Genomic DNA, 18716 nt, shown 5'->3' on the forward strand with positions numbered 1-18716 from the left:
ATCCTCCAAAATGCTTTTTCATTTTCACCACTCACATTGTGACATAATTTAAGCGAAATTCAATTCTAGTCAGCAGTTCCAGGGGGAGACCGGCCAACTGACTTTTATTTTGGAATATTGAGACAGAAATGCTTCCATACAACATTATCATTCAGTGTGATGCTAATTTACATTCCCCCTTATTTAACTGCCACTAGTGGACAAGTAAAGTAATTCATTTATGATTGACAGAGTTATTAATCAGGAATTAAAAGTGTTAACACGTGAAAGCAGAAAAAATGCAATATATAAGTTAGTATATTTACTATATGAACAAATTTTTTTTTAGAAATAATTTAGTCTTGTCTATATTACTTAAAATGTGCAGAAATCATTTAAAAACGTAAATGACAAAATAATAGAGTGTCTGTGATTTCTTGGGAAAGGTCTTTTTTCTCTCTCCCTTTTGTTTCTGTATTACTTTTTAGAGAGGGAAAATAAAGACTAAAAGGGAAAAAGGAAGATTTGTTATATCACATATTGTCTTTGGGGCTTCAGGTGGGCACGTGCCGTTGTGGGCTTTGGCCCGTGGCGCCGCGGCGGGGCTCGGCTGTGGGCTGGTCCCGGTCGTCATCGCGGCTCATGTTTAATTCACGAGGAGGCAGCGGCCTCGGAAAAACTGGCTGCTGCTGGTTTCCAGGCATAAATACAAAGCGTAGCCGGTCTGAGGGAGAAGCGGCACAAAGGGACGCGGAACGGAGCAGTCTTTGCTTTCAAACTGAAGACTAAGAGAGTCAGGTAACGGTTCCTCTCTACGAGCTTTCATGTTACGATGATGACGAACCGGGAGCGCGAGGCTTCATTTCGCGGAAACCAGTGTGTTGTGCGTTTGTAACGTCAGCGTTAGTCGATAGTGAGCGTTACGGCACACAATGTAATAAATGTCACACACAGGTGTTTGTGTTGAAATGACTCACAGTCACACAAAGACGTCGTGTGTGGTTGAAAAAGGGGCGCCGTTTCGGAGAAAATCACTCATTTGTTATCCGTATACACATCTATTTCTATTTAATATTTTATTATTTTTTTCTTTTGAGTTTATTTTTCTCCCCACTATATACGTTTTAAGAGTTCCACTTTCCCAGTTTGTAGTCCCACAGCTGTCTCCTGCCTGTAATACGTGGCAGACCGCTGCCACACAGCTGATTTTCACACCAGCTGTTTCCCCAACTTTCCTCCGTCAGCCTTCTTTAAGACTGACTCGTTCTTTTTCATGCTTTTATTCTGAAAGTTTCCAAGCGCGTTTGATGGGGTTTCTTCTCAGAAAAGTGCCTCTAAAGGAGGGCAACTCATCATTTCCCACTCCTCCTCTAATCAGCTGATTGTTCAGTTAAACTCCAGCTTTCCCTGCCTAAACCAAAAATAAAATAATGAATAGATGGATTATTACAAAATTTTAAAAAAGTGCTTTAAACGTATTTCTGTTTGGTTTAAAGATTAGACACTGTTATTTTATCTGGTGGCTATTTTTATGTAAGTTCAGCTGCAGGCAGTCGTTTTATTTGATTTGATTTGATGTGATTATTTCTCTTAATACAGGTTTATGCTTTTATCTGCATCTATAGAAGGTTTCTTCCACTCCATCACCTCAGCTTTGGAAAACCAGAGCTTTGTAGAGAAGTGTGGAATGTCTGGCCTTTGGCTCGAATTTCTAAGACTGTACTTTGGAACAATTAATCTAGGAATCTAGCAAAGTCTGTTTTCATGCTACTTCTCTCATGGGACAGATAGAGGAAATGCAAATCTGAGTGTAAAGGCAGCTGGAAAGACCGGTCCACAGTTAAAGCTGTGGGTAAAGTGGAGAAACAGGAGCTCATCTGGTCATCTAAAGACTTTTTTTTTCATTAAAGTGGTTCAGAGTGTGTTGTACTTTAAGCTTTAACCACCAAAGCTCCGGTTTTTGGTCTGACGACATCATTTCTGTAGATCTTAGACCTGTGTCCTTCGGATGCTGCGGTGCAGGAAACAATGAGCAACCAGATCAGCGACCGTGCTGTGGTTGCGTTGTTATTATTTCAAGGTCAGCCTAATGTGGAAACTCTCAAAGAAAAGGAAAAAGTTATGCTCATATTTACATCTTCCACATTTCAGTTTTTTTAAAATATATATATATAATAAAATGTAGATTGTTTTTGCTCCAACAATCTAATGACAGATAGAGGTTTTTGCAAAAACGTTTTGAAAAATATTTACAACCAAAGATCAGATTTGTTGATTCTTACCCAAAGCTGTGTGTGTGAAAGTGTTTGCTTTCATGGAAACAGATCAAACTCTAAATCCATAAGACTTCCTTTAAACTGGGAGTGATCTTACAACACAGAATTTTAGAAAAATGGACCCAAATGCCATGTTTTTATGTTACCTGCAGCACCGTCGTCATGTACAGAAATTCAATGTACATATCAAATAAAAGGAATGTATAGAAAAAGAACATTTAAAAGGCTAAGCAGCATGACTTGATATTTTGTCTTGGAAACGTAGAAGTTCAAAAGCTCTGAACTGTTGCTGCAGCACATGGGGCAGCAGTAAACCTCGCTGCTGGCTAGTCAGCATTGTTCTGTAGATTGCAATTTCTAGGTCAGTGGTAACCCCTCGCCTCAATGTACTCTCCTCCAACCAGGAGCAGCCCAAACAATAATCTGTGACTCAAAAACAAACTCGCTGCTCTTCAGATAGTTCATAAAGAGGAAATCTTCAGTGATTTCCACATGGAAATCCCCGGTTTCCTGCATTGCAGCACTGCAACACAATTGCCTGACCATCGTTCAATTTCCTGAGAAGCAAAAGACACCTGAAGATCTTTTTATTTTATCAGCCTTTCAGCAAAATGTGGGTTGTGTTGGCAATTTCATAATTGTATGGGTTTTATTTTTATTTTTATCTCTTATACATTTTATTCCTGGTTTTATCCAGGAATAAATAATAATGTGACCTGGTTTGTTCAGTACTTAAAGATTTTTTCTGGGAAAAACGCCACAGCTATTTAACTTCTTTACTTACTTCAGAACGTACGATGGCTTGGTCACCTTGTTTCTGTAACGGGAAAACCATTCTTGTAAAACCTCACTTAGACCTTTGATCAAGGTGTGTAATATCCTAAAACATCAAAATCTTTTGCGAAAGGGACCGACATCTTCAGAGTTTATCTATTTAGTAGTTCTGTTAAGATAGGAAGTTAACCATATTACTTGTTTTAGAAAATAATAGTGCGTCCACTTAAAGTCCCACTCTGATCATATTTTTAAATTCTATTTTCAAAGTGCTGTTTTTAGTCAAAATCAGCAAAGCCTGGTGTTTTCTATGACATAGTTTCTGCAGAGTGGCAGTAGTTTATTAGAAATGCGCCTCTGAGTTGTGGGCGAGACCGTTGGTGCAGGGCTACCCCACTCCCTCTTCCCGTCCCTTTTGCTGAGAGCTCAGAGCAGGGAGCTTTTACCTACATCATAAATACGCACTTTTTCAAACTGGACTATTCTGTCTGCTGCTGATTCACAATAATTTGAATACAGAAATACCCAGAAATGCAATTTTGAGCTTAATTTCCTTTATATCTGTCCTCCATCATCAGATAAAGGCCACAAGAACATGTTGAAAAATCCAAAAGCACCATTTGCATGAGAGCGGGTCTTTAAAAATGCCTGTTGAAGAACGATAATACAGTAATAAATAAATGTATGTAGTATGTATATAGTAGATATAATAAAATAAACAATAAAATAAAAGTAGATATAATACAGTTTTTCATGTTAGTTGCCATCAGATATGGAAAAGAGGTTACAGGCAGAACATGACAGACATGATTTTAATGATGCCCATCATAGGAGTCACCTATAATATTTAATGTGTACAAAACTTATAGCAACCTTTTAAACTTCGAGAAATGTCTGTTACAGATATCATTCATAAATTTGGACTAAAATGAAATAAACCCAAGATCTGTCAGAAGGCGCCGAACATTTATTATATAATGATTAAATCATACATATTTAATGCGCTTGCAGTCAGTTTGCAGCATATAAATATTTTAGTATCATGTAAGCTTTGTGAAATTTGATTAAAAAACCACAATTATGCTATCAGACTTAATCACACGTACACAACAATACGGTAAGTTACATCAAGAAGAAAACCCACACTTTCTCCTTGTTTTTTTGTTATTTTTGGCCTGAAATTACCGTCATTCAGACATGTTGGTCTGTAACAGATCTAAAGTAAAAGAGCAGCAGCAACAGTGGAAACTGCCACGTGAAATCAACTACATGCTGCCGCTAATTGCAGGCGGCACCAGACAAACCACCCAAACTAGTAGCGCAGTCAAATTACAGATAATTAGAGATCACAAACTAGATCAAAAACTCCCATTTAGCAAAAATTATGCCCCAGATTCTTTTCAAAAAAATTAGATAGTCCTGATCTTTCAAGTGATCTGTATACTGTTCTAAAAATTCAAAGAGCAGCATTATCCCATATGTAATTTGTCTGTTAGTAAAGAATCTGTTAGTAAAGCTGGAGCCGGGCTGAGGTTTTCTGCGCATAGATGGACTGTATGTCAGCTTCAAAGAAACTTACAGAAGTGGAACTGAAACGTTTTGTTCTCTGAAACACAGACATAAGTCAGCGGAAATCAGCGGTTTTAGCAGCTGTGAGTTCAAAGCTGCTTCTGCAAAGTGAAGTTTCTTGAGTTCAGTACAAACAAAACCAATACATTTTGCAAATTTATGACAGAATATGTAAAAAACAACATTTCCTTTTAGTTAAATTATTCCATTTCATAATAAGACATATAAAAATCCCTTTAATCTTTTATGACAGCTTTCTATAAGCAGCAAAAAAAACCATTAACATTTAAACTACGCAGTGCAGCTTATATTTTAAGGACACAACACAACCTTATGATGATTTTTTTCAGGCTTGTTTCCCACTTTTGAAGGAGGTGCCTGACCTACATCTGGGATGATGCTCCCGCTGTCAGATGATGCATGTTGACACTTGTAGATTAACAGTTTTGACCCATATTTGCTTTTGAGGTCAGCTGTCAATCCAGAACATTCGCAGATTTACTGTAAACCCCCTACGTCCTCATGTTGGTGAACCTGTTCCCATTTTTTGTGGTGTTTGTCTTAAGACTATTGTCAGCTGTTGAATGCTCAGATGATTCATCAAGCTGACTCATCAGCTCTGACAAGATCAAACCAGCTCAGTGGCCTAATGGGAAAGGGTTTGTCCTGAGACTGGCAGCTTGTTGGTCTGATCTCACATTGTAGTCATTTAAAATGACAGCATCAGTTAAACCACCTGATGGGTTATCAGGTTATAAATATTGAATATTAATCATTTTGTCAACCACAAATTACGATATGAATAGAACCGTTGTTAAAATGAATCGTTACAGATCTAACATCAGTAATTCCATGAGGGAAAGTCAGCATGTGTCTCCTCCATATTATAATCTACTGCCCTGTGTCCAGTGTTGCTGTGGAAACAAAGCGAGGAGTCAAGCTGTCACAGCAAGACACAGACGGATTTTTTCTTAAACTGACTGATTTCCTTTTGAATGTTCGAATAGTAGCACTAACAATCTAAATACTACAGTACAGACTTCTATTTCCTCTGTTGGCATGGCGCCTGCGTGCTATTACCCAACACAGATATCCTTTTAACTACCAATCATGTTTGCGTTGAAATCACAAGGCGGAGTTCTCTTTTCTCCACGCTCACTGAGAAGAATCCACCTGAATCCAAGAGTCTGTGACAACAAATCCTGTTCTTGCCTGTCCAATTTGGCCTTTCCCATTAGTAAATGCTAATACAAAGTCAGTAGACAGACCAATGTACACACGTGATGGAAAATAAGCCCCAATCTCAGTTAATTACAGTCATAAACATAGCTGTAAATGTGGGTTGTTGGAAACAGAATACCAATAAAGCAGCGTATATCAGCTGTAAAAAAAAAGGCTTTTAATTAGCAGCACAACTGCATGAGGTGAAGTAAAAAGCAGGCGTTTTGGCAGAAACATGGCAAAATGATTATTTCAGCCAGTTAAGGAAGATTAAAAGGTGTTTTTTATAAGTTTGGTCAACCTGCATTTCTTTTTCATCTCATCAGCGTCTTTCCTTACTTTGACTGGTGTTCTTGCCATCTACATTCAGAGAGAATATTTAAAAGTCTGCTATACATTTTTTAAGTGTCAAAGATTCTGCTGTTTAATAGCTTTTTTTTTTCAGCCTGCTTTTTAAAACAAATACCATTCTTGATGGATTGGATTTGTGAGCTTACTGTGGGTTTAAGGCATTTGTCACCACTGGGTATTCTTGCCCAGCATCAGCTTGGACAAAACTCTTTCAGTTTTCTGGTATTCTTTATCTGGAAAACCTTAAAAAAAATTCTTTTCAAAGTAAAACTACATAATCGTGTATATCACCTTTTGTGGTGTTTAAGGGGAGAATATAAACAATATATATGCCATTGATCTGTTTCAGACTCCATCGAAGAGAAGCTTGGACGGCATGCAAAGTTGTGAAATTTCCTCAGACAGCACTGATGATCCTCTTTGTAGTGGCCCACACCCTCATCGACAGCCTCGAATAGTAGTGATTGGTGCCGGCTTGGCTGGCCTTGCTGCAACTAAGTTCCTACTGGAAAACGGCTTCACAGATGTCACGGTCCTAGAGGCATCAGACCGCATCGGTGGGAGAGTTCAGAGTGTTCATCACGGTCAGATGATGCTTCCCTGTTTGTTTTCTTCTTTGTTTTTACATTTTACGGCATAAATGGCTCGATAAAAGCAAGGGCCCACTTACTGTGTGAAAACTCAACACAGCCTTTCCATTAGAGAAACTGCAGATTACTGTGCTTTCCCTTCTCTTATTTCTAATCAAATAGCATTCATGGGTGAATCTGACACCCCAGGGTAAAGGTCTTCAGAACATATGATCCTTAGCTAACTTTAGTGAAGTGTCAGTGATCCTGTCATCTCACAATAGGCTTTAATTAGGATTTAAAGCTATACAATTATCCAATTACATTTATGCGCTGAATAAGCTTTTAGTTTGTTTATTAATGAATCACAAAAGAAAAAAGTCCTGTTAACAAAGGGACTATGACAGATTGAGAAACAGATGTTCAACTGGGAACCAGAACATTTTTTATTGTGGATCAAATCAAGAACATATTTGAATGTAAGATAACACTAGATCTTGGAAAACAGGAGGTAGCCCCTACTGTCTGCTACAAGCACAACCTGATTTTAAAAAATGTGAAAGAGTGCTTTAACAAAATCAGCAGAAAACTTCAACATTTACATGAGTTTCACTGTCAAGCTTGTTGGCTGTTCAGTCATGAATTTTCTTCAACTTTACTCATTTTAAACAATTCTTAAGTTCTTTTGGTCAAAAAATACATTATCTACTTCATTTTTATATTTATAAATATCTAGAATTGTACTACTATGTAAAGTTTTTTATTATATTGTATTCAGGAGGAACAACCTTGGAACTAGGAGCTACCTGGATCCATGGTGCCAACGGTAACCCGGTGTATCACCTGGCAGAGGAAAATGGACTGCTGGAGCACACCACAGACGGAGAAAGGAGCGTCGGCCGCATCAGCCTGTACGCCAAGAACGGCGTGGCTCACTACCAGACCAACGGGGGCAAAAGGATTCCCAAGGACCTGGTGGAGGAGTTCAGTGATCTGTACAACGAGGTCAGAGCACACAACCATTTCAGATAGAGAAAAGCGACCATGCAGACTTTGATCTTGGGTCGCAGTTTGCATGATCACAATGATATGCAGACTGTATGTAATGTATTTGAGCACTGCAAGAGATTTTAAATGTTTCTTATCATTTATGTAAATAATACAGGAAATATTGTTTCATATGGAAACAATATAAAGGTGTCTTCATGAACTGTTTGTGAAACATGAGCAACACAGTGAGCTGTTTTCATGTGAAACATCCTGATGCATACCATTATACGGCGTCTCTGCCCTTTGACTTTCTTTTTTCTTGGGCGATTTCACCACTGTTTTGTTTCTTCATACACTTCCTCTCCTTTTTTTCTCCCTTCACCCTTGAAAAACTGTTTGCGTTTTTCTTTTTTTGTCCTTCTTTTAGGTGTACGAGCTGACTCAAGAGTTCTTCCAAAATGGGAAGCCGGTTTGTGCTGAGAGCCAGAACAGCGTTGGCGTTTTTACTCGAGATGTGGTGCGCAAGAAGATCACGGTGGATCCAGATGACTCTGAGATTATCAAGAAGCTCAAGCTGTCAATGCTTCAACAGTACCTCAAGGTGTGTGTCTGTTTTTTCTATTTTATTTCTCTGTTTGTATTGTGTTTTTCTTTGTCAACTTTAGAAGTACTACTGCAAACGGACAATGAAATACACACATTCAAATACATTATTTTATTTGAGCTTTTTTAGACAATCATTCTGTTTGCAATGTATTCCTAAACCACAAAAGATTACGAAAATTATAAAACTGAAAACAACGTGGATTTTCTAAACTCCCTTTAAATAAACTTTACTAAAACTGTATATTCTGTTAAGTAGAACTAAGTTTTAAATTAGCAAAAAAAAAGTTAAAAACAATGAAATTCCTGCAAAAGTATTACTATTGTTGCTGAAATGTGTGTCACTATAACAAATGCATGTCCTTTATACTCTCTCATATTTTCCCTTTTATGCTTCCATTCACACATTGACACACAGGAAACAAAGGATGTTGCAAAATGCACAGGTGACAAATCAGGTCACGCGTAAGCCACAATGACTAATTACCTATTGAACCACAGACGCCACATATTATAAGAACTGCTGTAAACAGAACCCGTCCCCAGCTTGTATAAACCCACCCTGTGGGCGTATAGACAGAATAGAATGTACTATAGTGATGCATTCCAAGAAATGATAACAAAAGACATGCAATCAGTTGCCCCGGGCTGTTTGAACATGTGCAATCGAGTTTGTGTACTCAGCTTTTGATATTAACTATACAGTGTAGCTTCCTCACCTGAATCTGTGTCAATGTGGTGAACTGTCTCAGGTGGAAAGCTGTGAAAGCAGCTCTCCCAGCATGGATGAAGTATCTCTGAGTGAGTTTGGAGAGTGGACAGAGATCCCTGGTGCACATTATGTCATTCCTGAAGGTTTCATGAAGATCGTGGAGCTCCTGGCCCAAGACATCCCATCCCATACCATCTGTCTTGGCAAACCAGTGCGCCACATTCACTGGAACTACTCAGCCCAGCATCAGGAGGTCATTGCCAAGAATAGCGACAGCAACCACAATGATAACAACTACGGCCGCCAACCTCGAGAGGAGCCCTTCAGCTTGGGCCGTCCTGTTTGTGTGGAGTGTGAAGATGAGGAGTGGATCACGGCTGACCATGTGATAGTAACGGCATCCCTCGGTGTGCTGAAGCAGAACCACGAGGCCATGTTTTTCCCATCTCTTCCAGAGGACAAAGTGTTGGCCATCGAGAAGCTGGGCATCAGCACCACCAACAAGATATTCTTAGAGTTTGAAGAGCCCTTCTGGAGTCCAGAATGCAACAGCATCCAGTTTGTGTGGGAGGATGAAGCTCAGCTTGAGCAGCTGGCATACCCCGAGGAGCTGTGGTACAAAAAGATCTGCAGCTTTGATGTCCTCTACCCACCTGAGCGCTACGGCTACATGCTGAGTGGCTGGATCTGTGGGCAGGAGGCGCTGTACATGGAGCGCTGCGATGACGAAACCGTGGCTGAAACCTGCACTGAGCTGCTGCGGCGTTTTACAGGTCAGGGCACAATCACATCATCTAAGCTTAAGCACTAGAAATGTACTCACATCCTATGAGATTTTTTATATTTATATATATATCTTAATAAATTGAACACTTTTAAGAGTTTTTAGTTTAAACATCAGAATTAGAGTAACCGTGGGATGGCGGAAATTAAATAAGTCAGCTCTTCTCAGAAAGTCAACTGACATGAGGATGTGGCATCACCACATCCTTCTCAAAAAGAAAGAAAAGAATACTGAGGAGCTGAATGACTTAGATGTCTTTTTGTGAGTTATAAAAATACTAGCTAACTGGTCTGTCATCGTCACAAAGCATCCTCAATTATTCACTTTTCATTTCCAGCCTTTCTTGTTCTGTGAGGCGAGGCAGCACAAAGTAAACAGGGGCGTTTATTTTTAATTTTTTTTAAACCAAGATATCTATTAACTGCTTCTTCAGGAGAAGAGAACACATAAAACACAGAATTGTGCACACCCAGAATGTGAGCTCTTTGTGTGGTCTGATGTATTGTTTGGTCACACATTAGGAAGGAGGAGGAGAGAGTGAAAGGCTGGTGTCTGGCTCACAAGTAGGTCACAGTGTGACTACAGAGGCAGAGACTGTCACTTCAGTGGACTGGTGTTTGCTCAATAGTCACTGTGAAACCCACACCGCCCTCACTTAGCTCCGCTTCATCATGTAAAGTCGGAGCTCGCTGCTGTCAGAGGATCGCAGGTGAAAGACTTCAATGCACAGTTGCTGCATTCCTACTTGGAAATAATAAGACTCGTTGATTTAGAAACCTTTTTGTAGATGCATAAGTGCTGCACTTGTAGAAAAAAAAGTCAGCATATCCTACATACCTCCGGTTACTTCAAGGATACATTTATTAAAGCTTATTTCTTCAGTACAAAATGCTGTAATTGCTCGCCAGACCTCAAATCCTGTAGTTTCAGTTAAAGATACATCTTACATTCTCAATTTTATGATCTATTTGTTTAACATAAATCAGCAAAAATCTTTTTATTTTGCTGCGTCAATATTGTGAAGACATTTTAATCCAAACTATGAGCTTTACTTTGATGCTAAATTATGGTAGTGTTTGTGCCTTACTATGCGTGATCTTTTAAGAGTATTTTAGCTTCTTTCTACAACTCCAAAGCACGCTTGTTAGGTTTATGTTGATGGATTATATAGACTTCTTTTTTTACTATAAAAAAGTCATTAATTGCTAATAAGACGTAACAAGATATTATGCAAGTAAACATTTTTGTGACAAGGGTCTTCCCATTCCCCATAACTTAGCCATTCAATTGACACTGACAAAATTAGATTTTAAAAATACTGGGGGGAAAAACATGTTTCTCAGTGTAACACTGCATTTAACTGTGTGAATATGTTGTGGAATACAAACTTCAGATGGAGATGAATTCTATCATAGTGGCAGATAATTGCCCTGTTTTTGATTTTTTAATCACCAGTCCCACCATCCCCATCGTTGACTCCCTTCTTTCATTTGTCTGCAGGGAACCCTGACATTCCGAAGCCCCGCCATGTCCTGCGTTCGTCATGGGGCAGTAACCCGTACATCCGAGGCTCCTACTCCTTCACCAGGGTTGGGTCCAGTGGTGCAGACTGTGAGAGGCTGTCAATGCCGCTGCCTTATGCCAACAGCACCAAGGCTCCTGTAAGAACATAGAGGGTGACCCATTAACCCACTCCATGAAAATTGTGTTTTTGGGCTTTTTAACAGGTTCTTCTGGCATTTTGTCTGATCATGAAGGACATGTATGAAGAAAATCCAGCTTAAAATTGCATTTCTGAGGAATTCTTTATTCTAATTGTTGCACATTTGTGACAGAAAATACATTAGACAGACCAGAAACTCCCTGCTCCGCACCATCCACTTGCAGACAAATAGATTAATTTTCCTCGTCGGCGCTGTGATTCGGCTCAAACCTGTACGGCTGCAAAGCTCTGATTTAGCTAGTTCAATTTGTAACTCCAGTAATTTTGCGCTGGGGGTTGTGAGGGGCTTTAAGCTAGCGAGTAAGCACATAAACAGATGGCTCTCAACAACGGAAAGGGGATGGGCGGCGGAGTTACTACCCGCCAATGGTCCCGCCCACATTTCAGGGGTGAATTTCTAATGAACTACTGTCCTAGAAAATTACAGTTTTATTGATTTTTTCTAAAAATTTATAACCAAAAGACCACTGGGAATGGTTTGACAATAGCTCACAATATGATCAGAGTGTGTTTTTCATATAACTTTTAAAGTGTGTGTAGTTTGTTTACAGTCCTTTAATTATTTTGCTGTAAGCAGTCATCTCTCAAGCAGGCAAAGATATTTTTGCTCAAAAGTTGCAGATTTTTTTTCAATATTTTAGTGAGTATAGAAATGAAAGATGTAAGTATTATAGCGCTGTTGTTAGTCAGGCTTAAGTGCTCAAAGTCAGCCCATAAATGTCATCATCAATGCCATGACCCTGTCAGGATGGCAACGAGCACTCATGACTTGCCAGGGGTTTAAGACCAAGCTTGACACTGCTGAAGGAACCGCGAGACCCCTCTCCTGGGAGTCCTTCAGCCCTGTCAAACACAAATCACACATCAGACCCCAGGACAGCCAGTGCAGTCTCTCGTGTGTGGCACAAAGGGAAGCAGGAATAGAAAATAGTATTTGACAGAAGCCAAAAATATGTCAAGATGATGACACTGTTTTGTCCCCCCCCCCTTCTTTTTTTTCATTTTCTGCAGCCCCTGCAGGTCCTGTTTGCTGGAGAGGCCACTCATAGAAAATACTATTCCACAACGCATGGTGCTTTGCTATCAGGACAGAGAGAGGCCACGCGACTGATAGACATGTACCAGGACTTGCACAAAGCCGAAACCACAAAGCCTACCATATAACATAGAACCCAAAACCTCTGACCTGTGAAAATATTAAAAATGAAACATTGAGTTAATGCTTTCTGTCATTATGATTAATTTATACCCAAGTAAAGCATAGCCTTCATTATACTGATAATCAAGTTTTGTTTCTGACATGCTGTAGATCAGGAATTATGCTAATTTGTTTTTTTTAAATGAGCTTCTAAATTTGCCAACGGTGCTATTATTTCATGTCTATTTCATTTGTCTTTATATTTTTTTTTATAAATCAGTAAATTCATGTTCATAAAAGCAGCATCTGTAATTTCCCTTGTTTTTTAAGTGCCTTCTTTATGTAAGTCAATGTTAGTTAAAATGATGAAAATGTTAAAGAGAAATAACACAAGCTGAGAACATTTCAAAAAAATAAACAATAAACGTTTGATCTACAAATCATACCAGAATGTTTTAATTAATTTAGCATTAAAGGCCGACAGTAGATTGGATTTCTGCTATGCTGGATAATATTTTGGAGGACAGTAAAACTCCAATTAATATGTCTGAATTTGACCATCTTTTTGGCATTTGGAAGAATTTCTGACAGAAAACAGGAATTGAGCACAAATGATATTGAAGGAAAAAACTGCCAAGTGGCTGAACGCTGTGCAGTGTCATTCCAAAGTAACACATTATGTTTGAACAGACCTCAGCTTCTGTTGGGTGGAGCAGTCAGTCCTCAAAAGTCAATCAATCTTTAGACTGCTGTTTCAAATTGGGATTCATTCCAGCAAAATAAAATCATTTTTATTACATTTTTATTTTGGCACACTGTTCTGAGCTTGTAGCCCATGGAATTATTTTATGTTTATCTTTGGAAAAACATAATTTTTCACATATTTCCTGGTAGAAAAATAGCTTGATTATAATTGTTTTAAAAATTTTATTTATTTTTATTTTTTTCTAACTTGTCCTGTCCAACAGCTAGGCAGGCAGATGAGAGCTGAGGGCCTCTTGTGTTGGACATATTTTACTTTAACAAGAGGGGTTATTCATCTTCAGACAAACCAAAGGTATGACTGAATAAACCCCTTTTGTAATTGAGGCCAAACTTTTATTCATTTCAACCATGATTGAAAATCTTTGGTGTTGGACCGGACGGAAAAGGAAAGAAGGGAAGAAGAGGGAGGGATGTCGGGGGGGGGGGTGTGATAGTGAGAGGGGGGGGTAAGACCATGAAGCAGCATAAAGCAGACAGGTTTACTGGTTGTTTATCATTACGGTACAGTTCAAATGTAGTACAAAAAGGGCGGGGCCTGTTCACACACACTCAAATATTATCAACACACCTGCCCAACGCAGGGCCCCACCGGAGAAGGACGCCCACAGCCCCAGAGGAGCACCCCACCACCACCCAGGAGTTCCGGGCATCCCCCCGCCCCAACCCCAGGTACGAGCCAGGAACCCCCAAGGGAGACCCGCTCCGCACTCCAGGCAGCCACCCACCCGGCCCACGGTTGGTCCAGGGAGGAGCAAGGCAGGGGCCCGCCGCCCCCACCCAGGAGGGGGGAACCCCGGGGAAAAAAGGGTGGCCCACAAGGGGTGTTATAAATATGGCCCGACCAGGCTCGGCCATGTTGGAAGTTTGGCGGGGCCCAGCGCTCAGGGGCAAGGACCAGGACCCACCCCCCAGGGACACGAACACCCCCGGCTCAGGTGTAATATGAACCCCCCCACCGTGCGGAGAGAGCACCGCCGGGCCCAGGGAGCCGGCACCCAAGGGACACGGCCACCATCGCCAAGGGGCCCGCACCCCCCCCCACAGACTAGTCTGTTCAACTATAAATAGTTGTGGACTGCAGCTGCCATCAACAAGAAAGAGTCTGAATTTTTTAACATGCAGGAGTCTGTGACCTCTGTTAGTAAAAAACAAAAACACGGGTGGATTTAAATGTCAACAATGACTTTATACCAGTTATATGTCCAAAATACTTTTAGAAATCAAGTCAACTTTATTTATAAAGCGCTTTTAAAACAGCAGAAGCTGACCAAAGTGCTTAACAATGCAGGATAACAACAAAACAACAAACTAAAACAAACAGCATAAAATCAATAAATTAAATAAAAACCATTAAAAACATCAACTCACACTGTGTTATAAGCCAGGGAGAAAAAGTGAGTTTTTAACTTGGATTTAAAATCATTCATTGAACGGGCCTCCCTAACCTGCATAGGGAGTGCATTCCACAAGCTGGGGCCAGCAATGGCAAAGGCTCTATCCCCTCTGAGTTTCTGCCTTGTCCTTGGAACATTTTTAATTCCACTAAACTCTAAATGTCTTAGCTTTTACCAGCAATGTGACACTTTAATGTACTTATGACTCGTAATTGTTTTTTCTTTGAAATAAATAAAGTTAAAGGATTGCAAGTAAGTATGAAAAATACATTTAAAGCTGGGCTGTGTTATTACAAATTCTCTTTGCAGACATATTGTAGCTAAAAACTTGTCACGATTGAGTTTGTGTGGTCATTTAAAATATGTTATCCTAAATTTGATAGATAGTCAAAGCAGCATCAACATTACAGCATCTTCCTGATTCCTAATGTAAAAAACATGCATGTAACCCTTGTGCTATCCTAGGCACTTTAACATTGGGAGTTGGGTCATCTAGACCCACTAGAAAGTGTGCTGAACCTTTTTTCTGAAAAAGTGATCTTCACTGGTGTCCATGGATTACATGAAATCTTTCCACCTTTCTTCACCTTTTTCATGGTAGGAATAACACGTCAATATGAGGGTGGGGTCATCTAAGATAGCACAAGGGTTAAAAACATTTGCTGTCTGTCATGACTTTGTTCCAAAGACAACAAGTATGTAAAAGAAGGGAAAAATATAACAAAGGCATACTAATCCTCCTGAATAAGCTTAGCTTTAACATACATTTCCTTGGATCTTTATTGGTGTACCTCAGGGTTCTGCACTAGTGTTCCTTTTTTCTTTTTTGCCATTAACTCTTTAATTAAAGAAAAAAATTAAATATTAGAATTTGGGCTGATGCTCAGCCCCCTTTCACCCACATGATGACACATTCCTGGCAAAGATACTTGCCTTGCTTCTTGACATCTGTACATAAATAATAATAAAAAAACAATGTCATGTAAACACATGTAAACCTGGCCAAAATGACTTCTTGTTTCTCCACCTTATTAGGCAGACTTACCAAGGAAAATGCCATTCCTAATAAATAAATAAAGAGCAGATACCCCTGAGGATGATGCAGGATAGACAGCCCTGAGATGACCCTTGTTTTTAATGAGTTGATCTATTGACTTTAATATAGCATTCAATTTGGTGCTGTGTCTCCTTCACAATAACCTTGTCAGACATAATCAGAAACCACAAAGTATTTTCCCATGTTTCTTCATGCTTTTAGAATGATGCTCTCCCAGGGATTAATAACAGGGGCCTTCCTCTGTTATAAATTGTCAAGATGCACCTCTTTATTGCCCCAACTTACCATGTCGCACTGCTAAGCTCACTGTATCCCTTTACCTCTGCCTCTGAAACTTGACCTGGTTGTCGTCATTACGCTCTCCTCTTTGGCTCTTGTGACCTGACACTTTGCTTTCTGGAACTTATATTACTTCTTTGTAAGTCCTTTTAAAAAAATAGAAAGGTCGGACGATCTGACTGACTAAAAAAAGTAAATGTTCCCTGAATTGAGCGCGGACTCACAGGTGAATGTAGACTAATTGATATTGTTAATGTTTGTAAGCTGAAACCTTGTTTTCTGCTGGCAGTGTACGTACTCACCCTCGTCCCTCATTATTGAGACAGCAGAGAGGGAAACTCTGGGACTTAGTCCTGGCAGGAGTCTTCCTCTGGCAAGAGAACAGTGAGTCTGCCTTGGACTTAACCCTTCAGCTGCAGCTTTCAGAGACAGCTTTGTGCTTCAGTACTTTAGGAGACAGTTTTTAAAGGAACAGAACACGAGCGGCTGAATTAATTTATCAGCCTCAAAAAAACTTTTCCTTTTTTCAATTTGACTTCTCTGAAAAAAATGCAAATTGTTACATTTCCTTACTTTTTTAATTTTGTTGTCCAGGACGGTTGGTTTTTGTTTTGTTATTTATTTATTTTTTTTATGCAGGAAGCCCCTACTTGAGCATTGGATAAACACAAAGGTGTGCAATGGAAAAGAAAACTAATAATTTCATCTTTTTTTTCCTGGAAAGGTAGAGATGAAAGTTCCCACTTGCAGGTTCCCCGGTGATAGGATTTAAAACTTCACAGAGAAAAATGACCTGAATGAGTGAAAATGTCAATAGTTTTGAAAGAGATGAAGCAAGAGGCACAAAAAACAACAAAAAAAAAACAAAAACAAATCAGCACTAAAATGACTGAAACCGGAAAACAATAGTAAAACCCGAAAGCAGAATACCTAATTGAGCAAACTTGAAGACGCTGAGAATGATTAACTAATGGAGGTGTGGGTAGTTAGCAAGTGAAACTAGGTGACACATTACTACGGAGTAAACACAGATCCTGAAAACAGAACAGCAGAGCATAACATGAACCTTGACAGTACTGAAAATAACTATTGGCCAACTAGCACCAGTCCTTTCAGTGTTGATATAATATACATAAAGTGACCAATTTATTCTATCTTTACTTTGTGTTACTTTGACACTATATTTTGAGTAAATTAAAAGTTTTTTCGCGTTTATTTTTATTTTGTTTTAATATAAAGCTCATTAATCCTTTGTCCAGTGTTTCTGAATTATTAGTTGTCCAAAATAATGTATTACTTCTCAATGTATAAAAACGTTTTTTGCATAAAATATTTTTAAATTTAGTATTTTGGAACAGATGAAGATTATTTTTATACAATTTAAGGTTTTAAAACTTTTGATGTCATTCTAAATTTTGGGTCATTTTAAGGTCAAAGTTGACATAAACTAATGTTGGGTCTTTAAACTTTACAGATGATAGAACTGAAACTACATGATACTGACAAAAGGTTGCAAATGAAATCTTTTGCATTGTATGACATCTGAAATGTTTGTATTCCAGCTGTTCCCTTCGAGCGTTGGCATATTGCGTCATGTAAGCCTCTCATCTGCATCCATCTCCTTCACAGCAACCATGCTCACATCCTGCTCCTCTGCATCCTTACTTCAATAAATCTCCTTTTTGTCTTCCTCTAGAACTCTTTCCAAATACATCACCCTTTTACCAGCACAACCCCTGTCCCTCCTCCTGGGCATCACAACACTCCATTCCACAGCCACCTCTTCTACTCTGTTCTAACATTTTCCTCATTTATCAGCTCTTCAGAGCTCTCCTTCAATTTTTCCATTATACTTGTAGGACCAGTCAACACATAACCTGCTGCAAATCCTTCAGCCTCTGTTGATCTGCATTATAAACATGTACAGATCACCTCTCCTTCCTTTCTGTCTATCTCATCAAACAAGTCCTCATGCATCCCTTGTGCTGCATCTCCCTCTACTCATTCACTGCTGTCTTCTGTGTCCCACATCTTGGGCAACCTTTTATACTTTTCCACAGACTGCTGAATGTTTTCATTCCATCATTAAGTCTCCTTATATGCTTTCCTCATTCATGTAAATGAATCATGTAATCAACTTGTGTGGTCCTTCCTCCACTTTTTATGCCACCCGATGCTCCTCTTGGTAAAAATTACTTCACCACTGACATTTCCATTCCTTTGGCAAAAACACCATCTGTCTCTCTGAATTCCTGTCCTGAGAACCAAACTTCTCCATCACTTCCTTATCACATCTGTTTCCCTCATCCACATGTCTGTTAAAGTCTGTTCCAGTCTCCACTTTCTCCCCTCTAGGGATTCCCTATCACATCTATCTCCCCTCTGAATGACTTCTGCTGCTTTAGCTCACATCCTACCTGAAGGACATGACCAGCAAAAACATTCAACATCACACCTTCAACTTCCAGCTTCAGGCTCATCACTCTATCTGGCACTCTCTCCACCTCCAGAACATTTTTAAAAAGCTCCTTG

At 39.4% G+C, this 18716-nt stretch overlaps 1 protein-coding gene across 1 annotated transcript; it reads left to right on the forward strand.

Annotated features, from left to right (window-relative positions):
- The first annotated feature begins 572 nt into the window (after positions 1-572).
- Positions 573-13134, forward strand: smox (spermine oxidase). Its single transcript, XM_004065888.4, has 7 exons — positions 573-777; positions 6520-6754; positions 7518-7744; positions 8157-8330; positions 9085-9817; positions 11329-11489; positions 12563-13134. Exons 2-7 carry the CDS (start codon positions 6547-6549, stop codon positions 12713-12715), a joined length of 1656 nt encoding a protein of 551 aa, XP_004065936.1. The 5' UTR covers positions 573-777; positions 6520-6546; the 3' UTR covers positions 12716-13134.
- The last annotated feature ends 5582 nt before the right edge of the window (positions 13135-18716 follow it).

The sequence above is a fragment of the Oryzias latipes genome, chromosome 1 (genome assembly GCF_002234675.1).
Source record: "Oryzias latipes chromosome 1, ASM223467v1".
NCBI lineage: Eukaryota > Metazoa > Chordata > Actinopteri > Beloniformes > Adrianichthyidae > Oryzias > Oryzias latipes.

Bases quoted from the DNA above. Each gene is read 5' to 3' on its own strand.
- smox (XM_004065888.4), top strand. From the start codon at position 6,547: ATGCAAAGTTGTGAAATTTCCTCAGACAGCACTGATGATCCTCTTTGT. The intron at 6,755-7,517 runs GTCAGATGATGC...TATTGTATTCAG, and splicing joins AGTTCAGAGTGTTCATCACG to GAGGAACAACCTTGGAACTA. The intron at 7,745-8,156 runs GTCAGAGCACAC...TCCTTCTTTTAG, and splicing joins TCAGTGATCTGTACAACGAG to GTGTACGAGCTGACTCAAGA.